Source organism: Pollachius pollachius, assembly GCF_949987615.1.
Source record: "Pollachius pollachius genome assembly, chromosome: 19".
NCBI lineage: Eukaryota > Metazoa > Chordata > Actinopteri > Gadiformes > Gadidae > Pollachius > Pollachius pollachius.
The window spans coordinates 20,404,447-20,417,054 of record NC_136952.1 but is presented as its reverse complement, the minus strand read 5'-3'; the positions used below and the strand labels follow the sequence as shown (position 1 = coordinate 20,417,054).

At 46.1% G+C, this 12,608-nt stretch overlaps 1 protein-coding gene across 1 annotated transcript in view; it reads left to right on the top strand.

The window, feature by feature from the left end:
• Positions 1 to 12,446: 12,446 nt before the first annotated feature.
• Positions 12,447 to 12,608, top strand: part of LOC307090644 (G protein-activated inward rectifier potassium channel 1-like) — a gene marked incomplete at both ends in the record, with an annotated part of 14,790 nt that continues 14,628 nt past the window's right edge. Inside the window, one exon of the mRNA XM_079757384.1 lies at positions 12,447 to 12,608. This exon is cut by the window's right edge and continues 507 nt beyond it. Within this exon, the coding sequence (XP_079613510.1) occupies positions 12,447 to 12,608 (162 nt within the window).

The following is a 12,608-nucleotide window of genomic DNA, read 5'->3' as shown; positions in this document are numbered from 1 at the left end:
CTGGCGCGGGGGATTGTGGGTCGCCGCGCGGACGGGTCGTGAGAGGAGCCAGGCGGAGGTGAAGCTGCTCCCCTGCAAAAATAAGAGGCTCTGTGATGCTCCCTACAATAAGAAGAGGCTCTGTGACGCTCCACACAATAATAAGAGCTCTGTGATGCTCCATACAATAAGAAAAGGCTCTGTGACGTTCAGAGCATGTACATTTCAAACACATTACACACTTTGAACGTATCGGTGGTTTAAAAGCACATTTGACCACTAGACACTCATCCTTATATAGGCAATGAGTCAATGAAAGGCCTATCATTTCAATCATTTGCTTCCAACATAAGTGAATATGTTCTTTCAATTCCTACACATATATGGATGGTGACTAGGCCAGTATCTAAAGTAAACATTACGCACCAAATATATCTAAACATAATATCGCTGATAATTATGAAAATTATTAACGTCAAATAACTGACTAACAGATAACCTCCAATACCCACACACTACCGAGACTAACATCCCCATTCACTAATCCCCATTAATAACCCAGCTAACTGAACGTATCCATGGCCGATACTCGCTATATGCGGTTGCATATTTATTTTTCTGGAAATTAGAAGGACTGGTTTCTATATGTTGGCCAAGCGCCTTTGTGTCTTGAGTCAAATCACCAAAATGCAAAAAAAAGTAATATAAATAAATATATTAAAATAAATCTTTAAAGGTCCAATGGCATGCTACTTTATGGATGCTTTTATATAGGTGTTACTGGCCCCTAATACAGCATTTGAAGACTCATTCCTGAAATTCGGCCTTGGTGCAGAATTACAGCCACTACGAGCCAGTCCCACAATGAGCTTTCCACAAAAGTGTGGTTTCTGTGTCTGTAGCTTTAAATGCTAACGAGGAGGAGAGAGGCGGGTCCAGGTGGAGGGTTGGGGTGTGGCCCTGAGCAGCTTGACCATGGTACCATGCGCTCTTTTTACAGTGGATGGATCGCAATGGCTCGGATTCATAATTTTATCCGGAGGCGCACACAGCCTTTGGCCTTTTTCTGTAAATATTCTAGAACACTTCGGGTACTCCGGCGGAGCCCTGGTGCTCTATATCTAAATTATATCATATTATATTTAGACATAATATATATTATCACGGCCAAAAGCCTCTGATATTATGAATCTCAAACGTCTCTGATACTTCCACAACGAGACTCGTAGTGGGGGTTATCTTGGCCATGGTTGAGGAGGAATTGGGGGAAAGGAACTTTGGCTTTGACTCCCTGAAGTCCAGATTGAACCGCTATATGGAGGAGAAAGGGATTGTTGTCCGTGATTTTCTCCCGCCAAAGCCCCACTGCGCAGCAACGGCTGTCACGAGTCTTGTTGTGGAAGTACCAGAGACGTCAGAGAACCCGAAGCAGTTTAGGGCCCTATTTTAACGGTCTGAAACGCAAGCGAGAAGCGCAAAACGGAAGAAGCTTTGTGAACGGGTCTCTGCCGCTGTTGGTATTATGCCAGTGGATAATTGACTCTTGTGCCCGACGCAAAAAAGGGTTGCCCCAGGCCCGGTTCTACGGGGGTGCATAAGCATGCATTGCACCCCCAAAAAAATAGTTTGCACCCTCAATTGAAAAAAGGAAGGAGGAAATTTGTTCTTCATAAATATGATAAAAATAATAAAATACTTGCTCACAAAACAAATTATAATCAAACTTGTGACAATTTCCATTAAATACCGTTGTTTGCTGCATTTATTTTGTTTGTTAAACCGATAAGAACGTTATTATTATTATGACAGGTGCGCGTGAACTGCGCCCCGGCCGGCGGCCGGCATTGTGTGCAAAATGTGCGCACCCATTTATAGTAGATCTATGGCGCGCACGGCAGTGAAATTGACCTTCTTCGGCAGCAACAATTAAGCAGTTAGTAATGGATATCCGAAAATAGCTAAAAAGGAACACCGCAGAAGATGAATCAACTACATCAGACATTAACCAGAGCAAGGAGGAGGACGGAGACAATGTGGGTCACGCCAGAGCAGTTGACGTTACTTCGGCTTCTGTCAACGTCAGCGCTATTAGTATAACTGTTGTGGAGGCTAGCACGGTGACGTCTAGCAAGGCTAGCACTAGCAACGCTAGCTCAATCCTGCCCGACTCGCTGCCTTTGCCGGCGCCGCCCTCACTCTCGGACAAGCAGCCTCGGCTTCGACACTGCCACCCGTTGGCGGCCCGCAAGTGCCAGGGGATCTCGGAACAACACAGCCTACCCAGGTATTTCTTAAAACATAGGTATTTCTTCCGACTCGCCTGTACAGTGGGGTAAAGCGGTCCTTTTGCAGCTCGTGGTTTGCTGCTAGAGTATTCGTGTGAGAAAGATTACATTTTCTGTTATGCCAGCAGAAACTTTGCGTCAAATAAAAACAGCACCGATGCTTTCACCTCCACTGGCTACAACAACTGGCGCCATGCTCTTGTACGTGGAAAGGGGCTGGGAAGGCACGAGTCCAGCAAAGAGCACATGAAGTCAGTGGCATTGTGGAAGGAGAGGCGTGCAAGGAGTGTGACTGGTACAGAGGTTTCCACACTTATAAACACAGCACAACTGGAGAGGAACCACACCTATGTAGCAGCTATTGCTGACATCATTCAATTTATAGTTTTAAACCAGCTGCATTTTCGTAGCTCAGATGATGCTTTCGATGCAAGAGGTGGGGTGAGCAGTGGCATTTTTCTTGCATTGATGGACTACACCCTTAGAAAGGACAAGGACCTTGCTAGGATTTTTAGCACCATCCCTGCGAATGCCACATACACATCACATCACATACAAAATTAAATTATTGAAATCATGAGTACAATCAAAACAGAGGAAATAGTGAAAGATATAGGAGAGACTTGGTACACATTAAAGGTTGATGGCACCAAAGATCCCACTGGCTGCGAGAATATATCCATAGTGCTTCGCTACATGGACACAAGCAACACTGTGAGGGAGTGACTTGTATCAATGGCCACCTCCAAACAATGTGATGCCAAGTCTCTGACTCAGCTGGTTTTGGCACAGTTGAGAGACATTGGGCTAAATACAGCGAAGGGGCTCAGATGGAGCAAGTGTCATGTCTGGAGTACACAGAGGGATGCAGAAAATCGTGCAGGAAGAATTGCAGAGAGAGGTGCCATACGTACACTGCTTTAATCATCAGTTGCATTTGGTAGTGGTGCACGCCATGTCTTCTGATTTCACACTGGAAAACTTTTTCAGTGTATGAAACTCACTCTACAAGTATTTCAAGAAACCTACAGTGGCTGCAGTGTACAAAGGAGAGAAGTTAAAGAGGTTGCTCGATCAACGGTGGACAGGCCACCTGGCCACAGTGACAGTGATCCTGAAATCCTTTGACAACATCGTCCACTTGCTTCGTGGGATCGAAAGCAGCCAAACCAGTGCAGCAGAGGTGCGAATGGAAGCCACAGGGCTTTTGAAGGCCATTACCCAGCCCAGCTTCCTGTTCATTGCCTGCATGACGCATCAAATATTGAGTTTGCTGGATCCTCCCAACACTGCACTCCAAGCCAAATCCACAGACCTCTACACTGGTGTCAGACTGGTCCAAAGTGCCATGGCGTGTGTTGAGAAGCCGAGATGTGACACTCAGTATGACACATTTTGGGAGAAATTCTCTAAAGACAGACAGACCACAGAACCTCCTGCTGCAGCACCCACACAGAAACGACCAAGAAATATGAGCCACTTGAGTGACTGTAGTGGAAACCACAGATGGTCACCGTCAAAAAGAAGCGGAAGAGAGGACTGGGTGTAAAAGACTGTATTTCAGTACTCTGGATGCTGTAGTGGGAGAGATGAAAGCTAGATTCAGCGTAAGAAACTGCCAACTGGTGGAGGCCCTGTGCACCTTACACCCAGAGAGTGAAGATTTCCTGGATGCAAACAGAGTGAGACCACTGCTTGAACTCACAGGCACAGAGATGAAGGAAGCTGAGTTTGCTGTAGCACAGCAGTTTCTGCAGGACGAAATGGTCCAATCGAATAAAAAGTGGACTACACAGGACATTTTGACAAGATACTGTGAGCCTCTAGCAGCCATGCCTACTGTGCTAAAAACACTCAAGCTGAGCCTTACCTTCGGTGCATCAACTGCAACATGCAAAAATTAGTTTTCAATTCTAAAAAGTGAACACAGAAAGAGCATGCGCCACAAAAGAAAAGCCTGTCTCATCCCTGATTGCTGTGGAGAAGGACCTCACCAAAAAGTTCACTGGAGAGTGGAAAGAGACGTTGCATAGAAGATTCAGCACAGCTTCAAGGAGGCTGCAGCTCTTCTGAGGGTAAGAAATATTTTTACATGATTATGTATCCTACACTGCTATAGTTGTTGGGTAATGTTAGTCATTTAATTCTACTGAGGGGGGAATACCTAGTTTGTATTGAAAATATAATAATGTACAATTTGTTATGTAAATCGTTTAACCTTTGACTTTTGACTGTCCAACAAGGATCCTGTGCCCCATAGTGGATCAAGTATGAACCTCCTAAAGTCTCCACTCTCCAGCTTGTTGTTCATGAATACTGGACAACATGTGAACGATAATGTACAATTATTTGCTATGTCAAGTATCCTGCCACAATTTATGAAGGAATTGTTTATTTTTGCATTGCAGTCACATGTTTTTTTTTTCCGTGTAGAATTCAGTTCTTTTTTACACCTCACACATCACACATATCAAAAACCTATCTCATATCCAAAGCTGGGATATCAATAAGCTAATGTTGCAGCTGAAATGTTCTCCACATCACAAGACATGATGTGATACCATCTATTAAGCAAAGTAAATGTTTTTGTCCCAACATGTCAGTAGAACTACCCAGAAGTGCTTGTCTATCTACTGGTAGAAAGGCCTGTGTAAAAAGCGAAGTCTGAACTGAAGCTGGGTGGCTAGTTTTAATATAGTACCGGTGCACCCCCTGTAATCTCAGATGCACCCCAAGGCATTCTGTTCTGGAACCGGGCCTGTGTTGCCCCAAAGTAGCCTAATTACCCGTAGGTGTGGATTAGGCGTAACGTGCAAAAAAACCAATGAGAGTGCCATCTCCCAGACCCTTTAAGAGCCATGAGCACATTTGAACCTGGCGAGTTGATACTTTGACAGCGCATTTGCAGTCTCCGATGAGACAGATGCATGACTGCATGAATTTCAAACTTCAAATGGCTCAGTTTATGGCCAAATAATATGGCCTAATTCACACATGGAATAGCGTTTTCTTCTAGAACTTCCGAAATACTGAGTCGTCATGTAAATTTCGGCAAAGAAAACCTAAGACACATATGCTATGCGCAACTGTTGGTCTATTTATTGATATGCGGCAATACATTAACACACATAGTTTCTTACCAGTATTGTATACATTATCGTTATCGACTTGCGTTCCTAATATGCATGTGTTCCCCGTAAATGTACATTGCCATGGACTGTATTATGTTTAAACAGATGGACGCACACACGCGCGCCCGCATTCATTCATTCCTTTTAACACTCACTCGCGGTAAAACAATGTTTTCTCACGATTAAATACTCATAAATCCTAAAAGTTATGGGCTTGTACACGATGTCTGTGTCAAGAAAATATGTGTTTTCTGTACGGTGTTTGAAGATGCATTGATTTAAATACAACTTATTACTGCTAACTGAATAGACATGAATGTGTTAGTTATTTGGCCCGTTTTACTTGTGACTTTATGGCTTATTGGACAAGTCAATTTGGCCTAGTGTTGAGCTCATTTGCATATTCAAATTCATTTGCAAAGAAACTTGTAATACAAAAAATGTTACTTTCCATGGATACTTTCATTGTATTAAGTTTTATTTTGATAGGAGTAAAGGAAAGAAATAGCCCCATTGGGGTGTATTGTTGTCTGGCCTTACTGGCACACATCTTGGATCGAGGGAAGCGACACCAACTGCGCTATCTGCTAGTGCACTTAGACCAGGTATTTGTCGGTCTGTTGCGCAACTGCTTCATCGATCTGTAAGATCACTATGTATCATTTGCACCGAACACGCCTCTGCTTTTCGCCAACACGCCTCTCAGGGCGCAAGTTTAGTAGCGCAGGTTTGCTGCGGGGGAAAATCGGCTTTGCGCCGGTTGCAAACTAGCAAAGATACATGCGTCAGTGTAGAAAGTCAATTGCGCTGGATGCAAGATAGGGCCCTTTGTCTTTTCACCAAATGGGAGCTTCACGCAAGCTTGCGTTATTGTGTTGCGTGTTATGCGCCATAACACCAACAGCAGAACGGTTATCCAAAGCAAAGAAGTTTACAACACTTGCATTACAGTGTGTGTATTCCCAAACACACGTGGCTCTCGCACGGTCGTCGCTCATTGCCTCATTGGTGGGCAAAATTCTCTAGGCGGGCAAAGCTGAGAAAGGGGAGGTGACCTTGCCCCTTATGACGACATATGGGGCAAATTCCAAATCGGCCCATCTGGGCTTTCATTCTTTTATAAGACTGAGCAGGATACCTAGTGCCCGTTTTACACCTAACGCCATGTGTGTGTGTATATATGTATGTATGTGTGTATATATATATATATATATATATGTGTTATATGTGTGTATATGTGTTGTAATGGATCGGGAGAGGACCCAAATGCAGCACACGCAGGAAGGCAGACAGACGGTAATGACGGTAAAGACAGGCAGGGCGCAGGCAGAATCCGTTGTTGGGGACAGAAGCAGGGGCGTTGCTAGACCAAGAGCTTTACTGGGGCACAGGCCCCCAACTCCCAATACTGCGCACAGTCTGAAATAGATGGCTACAGAAGGGTATGTACGAGCTTTAAAATCATTATCGTCACTGTCATACTGTAGGCTATCTATTAAAGCACTGGTAAAGTTAAAGATTCATGAGTACCGTACAATGACATTTATTTAAACACATACACACCTCAAAGATTTGCGAACCACATACTGCAACCATTTAAGATGAGGAAGACTCCGATTCTTAGCTACCTCAACCTCAATCCACATTTAAAATAAGTATTTCAGGAAAATAAAGTAACTAACAAACAAAAAGTCTCTTTATGACCTTCACCTCTTTATGACCTTCACCTGCTCCCTTTTAAGGAGAAGTTGCGCCTTAAGCTAACAAACTCTAACAAGATGGTAAAATCTTAAATGCACATGTATACTTATTTAGAAGCTGTGTGGAAACAGCATAAGTTTGGCAGAACAACATGGACAAAAAATATATCTCCCCAAGGTCATAGATATCCTCCTCCATATTCTAATCTAGCCCCCATCATGTCCTCATCCGATTATTGCTCTCTCTCCTCCTCCTCCTCCTCCCTGCCCCTCAATCACTGTAGCAGCCACTAGCCAGCAGCATCCACATAGGCCTAAGTATACTCACTGCATGCATTCCATAGCCTTTCCTACATAACAACCGGGAAGCTGACCTTTTTCAGTATAGACAAAACTGAATAGGCAAAATTTAGATGTACTTTCCTTCAAGGCAAAACCAGTCAGATAACCTATTACAGGTTGTTGTTTTTTTAAATTATAGAACTATTGAATTTACCGTCGCTTAGGGTCCTATAGTCATCCTGGCAATACTGCACTTCTTTGTAGCTTAAATACTAAAGTCTTCATAGTGACTTTTAGTGACTTTTAATATAGCCCACTCTGATTCTGTCGATTATAAGGTACATTTTCAAATGCAGCAAACTTATTTAAGTCTGCGATTAAACCATTTATCAAATCAGCACATCATACTAGAAATTGTTGGCTATTACCAGCATAAATATTAATGTTAACGTTAATGTGGGCAAATATCATACCTCCCTCGTCCTCCTCATCTCCTCACTGCTCCTCTCCCTCTGCCTGTTCATGAAGAATTTCCTGATGTCCATCTGAATCGTTTTTCAGAAGGACAGCTTCACAAAACAAAGGCCTATACTTTTGCAGGGCTCTCAAGTTTTGAACACAGGCAATTATTCATTCATTATTCATTTTCCGCGTGTGTGCGTGCACACATGGTGTGTGTGTGAGAGAGAGAGCAGGCTGTTAAACTGTTGGCTAGCTACTAAATTTAGGCTACAGAGGCTCAGTATTGAAAAACTGATGCTAATTATGTGGGCAACATTCAACAATCAAGTTGTCATTGTTTGTGTCCAACAAGTTGTGAATTTGTTGTAACATTAAAACAGGAGACGACTTACTCGGTGCTGTTTCCAGCTGCCGTGGTTTCCACTGTGTTTACAACGAAACATTCAGAAGAATCACGCGAACGATTCCAGAATTACTATGCTTTTTTCATTGGTTGTTGCGTTAAATCTTGCCCAGATACAAAAGTGCTATTTTCTGATTGGCTATTATGTAGCCCCTTTCTATTTTTGATTGGCTGGTAAGTGGCAGACTCGACTCAGTGCTCCCGAGGCAGCAGGAGATGCGCTTGATGAATCCTGCCGGTTCCGTAGAGCGGCGCTACAGCAGATTAATTTAATAATGATCACTGGAATTTTACTTGGGCACTGGAGTTTTTTACTGGGGCACGTGCCCCAGTAAAAAGGGGCTTACGACGCCTCTGGGCGGAAGGCAGGGTCGATCACTGGGACAGAGACAGAGCAGGCAGGTCAGGGACAGGCAGGGTCAATAATCCGTTGTCGGGGGGGGAGGCAGAGTTGATCACAGGGACAGAGACAGAGCAGACAGGTCGGGGACAGGCCGGGTCGATACCAGGAAATCAGTCCGGAAAACGTGGAGAGAATAGTACGGAATAGGACATTCTGGCACTGAGTGAACAGAGAGGAGAGTCTATATGCCGGGTGGACTGGTGACCAGAGGCTACTGAGCGCAAAAGGTGAGGAGAGTTAGACTGATAGTGGAGAGTGGCAGGAAGGCAGGTGAGGAGAAGGAGGGGCCGGTGGAAAAACACTGGGAGCTAAGGTGACTGGGATGACTGAGAGGAGAGAATGAGATGAGTGAGAGGGGAGATCATGACAGAACCCCCCCTCAAGGGACGGCGCCTGACGTCCTCAAAAGCGCGAAATAAACAAAACAAAAACCACCTCACACCGAGTCGGTGGGAGGAGGGGGTCCGGAGGAGAGCTAATAATCGTCAGAGACGTCCATCCTCTCATCCTCGGCTCCCAGGAGCGCGTCACCCTCATCAGAGGAAGGGTCCCTGGAGCTGACGTTGTCGGCTTTGGACTCGTGTTCAGACGGGTCGAGCAGAGGAGGAGGTTGAGGAGGCCAACCTCGAGGAGGGGGAATACGGCCGGTGGGTTTGGAAGGATGCTCCTGGTGGAACCATCTGAAGAGGGCATGGTCCAGTACGGTTCTTCCAGGTCCTCTCCTCGGAACCGTAGCCCTTCCAGTCCACCAGGTGTCCAGGTGCCCTATACCACGCCGACGGGACCGTAGGAGGCGGCGGAACGGTGAGGCAGGACCCCTGTCGACGAGACGAGGGGGAGGAGGAGGAGGAGGCATCACGGGGACCAAGGCACTCTCCCGCACTGGTTTGACCTCGGACACGTGGAAGGTGGGATGAACACGCGTGGAGCGGCGGAGCTCGAGCCGCACAGCCGCCGGGTTGATGACCCTCTCCACTTCGAATGGCTGGATGAACCGTGGGGCCAGCTTCTTTGATTCCACCTTCAGGGGGAGGTCCCCGGTGGAGAGCCAGACCTTTTGACCCAGCCGGTACTCCGGAGCCTGGGAGCGGCCAGCAGGCTCGGAGGTGGGCGGCCCGGGCCTGGACCCAGGTCCGGCAACATCGGCGAATGAAGGCCTGGACCGATGGGCAGGAAGCCTCCCTTTCCAGAGCCGGGAACAGAGGCGGCTGGAAGCCATAGGCGCACTGGAAAGGAGAGAGGCTCGTGGCGGAACTGGTCAGTCTGTTGTGGGCGTATTCTACCCACAAGAGCCGCTCAGTCCAGGACGATGGGTGCAGAGAGGTCATACAACGAAGGGACTTCTCCCTCTCCTGGTTATTCCGCTCCGTTTGACCGTTGGACTGGGGATGGTATCCCGAGGACAGGCTGACGGTGGCCCCAAAGAGCGAGCCAAACTCCCTCCAGAAGGTCGAGGTGAACTGGGGGCCTTTGTCAGGGACCACGTCGACCAGGATGCCTTGGAGCCAGACAACGCTGGTCAGCAGCAGCTGGGCAGTCTCCTTTGGCCGATGGGAGCTTGGGTAATGGCAAGAAGTGGGCCATATTGCTGACCCAAGTCGTTCTACCACCGTCAGTATGGTGGTGTTGTCGCTGGACGTGACAGTTGACGAAATCCACGGAAATGTGGGGCCAGGGGCGATGAGGAACCGCAGATGCAGGGGACCAGCGGGAGCCTGGAACGTGGGCTTGTCATAGCTTCTAGGCACATACCGCCTCCCGTAGTTGCAACCAGTTTGCAATTTTAATTCGTTTGAATGCAAAAGACAATTTTACCATTACATTGGAGTAAATCCTACAGTCCCTTTAAAAAATTTGTTCTTAACATTTAAAAAAAATGTGAGGATAATGCAGCACTCTCAGTCTCACCAGTCTTGGAAGATGTTATTATTCATTCATAATGTGTTCTTGTTGTATGTGGGCCCCAGTGATTCCCATTTATTTTAAAGTGCACAAGATTGGTCGATTTTATGTTAAATGTTTTTTGTTGTTTCACAAATTAGGGGCCCCAATGTTTTGCATTGGGCCCTGTTAAGTCTAGAAACAGCCTTTGTTAGATATGATGAGGAGGGTTAGGGTGTCTTTCTGATTATTTGACATGATCTTGGGGCAGGTAGCCAACCATCTATTGATGAATTATTCCATGTGACGTTCAACCTATTATCCATGTTATATTGTTTCTGTGCGCAGTGTTTGAAATGTTGCAAACATGTCTTATAACTATCCTAGTATATCTATATAATATCCTTGTTTGACATTTTCTGTAATCAAGCCCTTACTTTAAATTGGTGTTTGTTGAGTTTCTGGATTGGATTGGAGCCTCGGGCCCTGACCGGACCAGCTGGGGCCTTCACAGAATAACACAGCTCTTGAAGTGACCGATGGCTCCTGCTATTTTATAATATATAATATAAACCTTGTCATGAAGCAAAGAGTCCTTCTGAGCTGCATTCACCAGCAATCTTGAAATGAAACAGTTTCCTTCTGTGACAACTGGTGACCATAGAAAGTGAGCTATGTGTCAAAGCACCAACTGACAAAGCTCAAAGTGGAAGTTGGGAGAAGATATTTTGTGGTAGCAAGATGATTTCCAAATCATCAAAGAAGTAGTCTATGAATGTAGACATATTGTTTTTGCTTTTATATGCACTACAGCAAAAACACATTTGATCCTATTTAAAACCAACTGTTTTGAACCACCGCATGGTTTAGTAAAGTTATCTTGGTCTCTGAAAAATAATTTTCTGAGTGGCACACATGTTTGAAATAATCTTCCAAAACTTGTGTTGGTGGTTCTGCTAAATGTGCTAGACTACTGGACGGCTGGCTTAGACGGGTTGGTAGTAAGATAGATAAAGATGGAGAGAAAAACTGTTTTATTTATTCTGCCATCTTATTTATTTTGGTAACCGTGAAAGCTAACCTGAAAATACAACTTCTGATTCATAATTACACTTTTTAATATTGTTTACAAATGCTGCTACACATGAACGAATACTCCGACTGAACTATTTGGTGGTTGTATAAATGGTCATTATCAAACAATGCGTGTGGACGTGCGCGCCGAGGTGTACTTCTGCTCAGTGAACACTAGAGAGCGCCAACGAGCTTATGTTCGACCGCAACCAATGGACCTTCAAAACCTATCGCATTTTCTTCATCGGACTGGGTAAAAAAAATGCTGCAAACTGACTGTATGTTATGTCGACGTCCGCGGTGAAGATCCTACATCCTTTGGCCGTGATCGACTCCGAGGACCTGCCTGATTGGACAAAAGGAGAATCCCAGGGCTATATACTACTGTCCTCCACACCGTCCTCCCATCCACTCTCAATCTCCGGGTTCTGCACTAGTGCCGCAGCTCCTCTCCTCAATCTCTCTGCAGGAGTCATACCTGGATGACCGGGGACGGGCCCGCCTGGAGAAGTGCACGGCAGGACCCCGAAGCTCTAGCTTGCAAACGGACGAAGGAAATCGTCCTGCATTCTGTATTTATGATGCGGTGGATTTCTGAGCGGTATCATTAACATGCGTCTGATCCCAAACTTTGCTGCGGCGGCGGAACACTGCCGGCTGCAGCCCGTGTTCCGCACAACAGACGCAGTGGTTTGGATGGTGAGGTGCAGACGGGATCGCTCGCCCTCTCCGTGAACCAGAATCACATGTCAGTGAGGCGGTCAACAGAAGCAAACTTCTCTCAAGGATAGCCAGCGTCTTTCTCTCTGCCCCAGCTCGGAGAGACTGAGGAAGTCATAGGCTAACATGTCTACGGTTCGAAGGAAGTTTGGCGAGGACTACCAGGTGGTCCGCACCGACCAGAGCGCCCCTCTCTCCGCGCCCGCCAGGCGGAAGAGGCAGCGGCTCGTGGAGAAGAACGGCCGCTGCAACGTGCAACACGGTAACCTGGGAGGGGAGAGCGGCCGC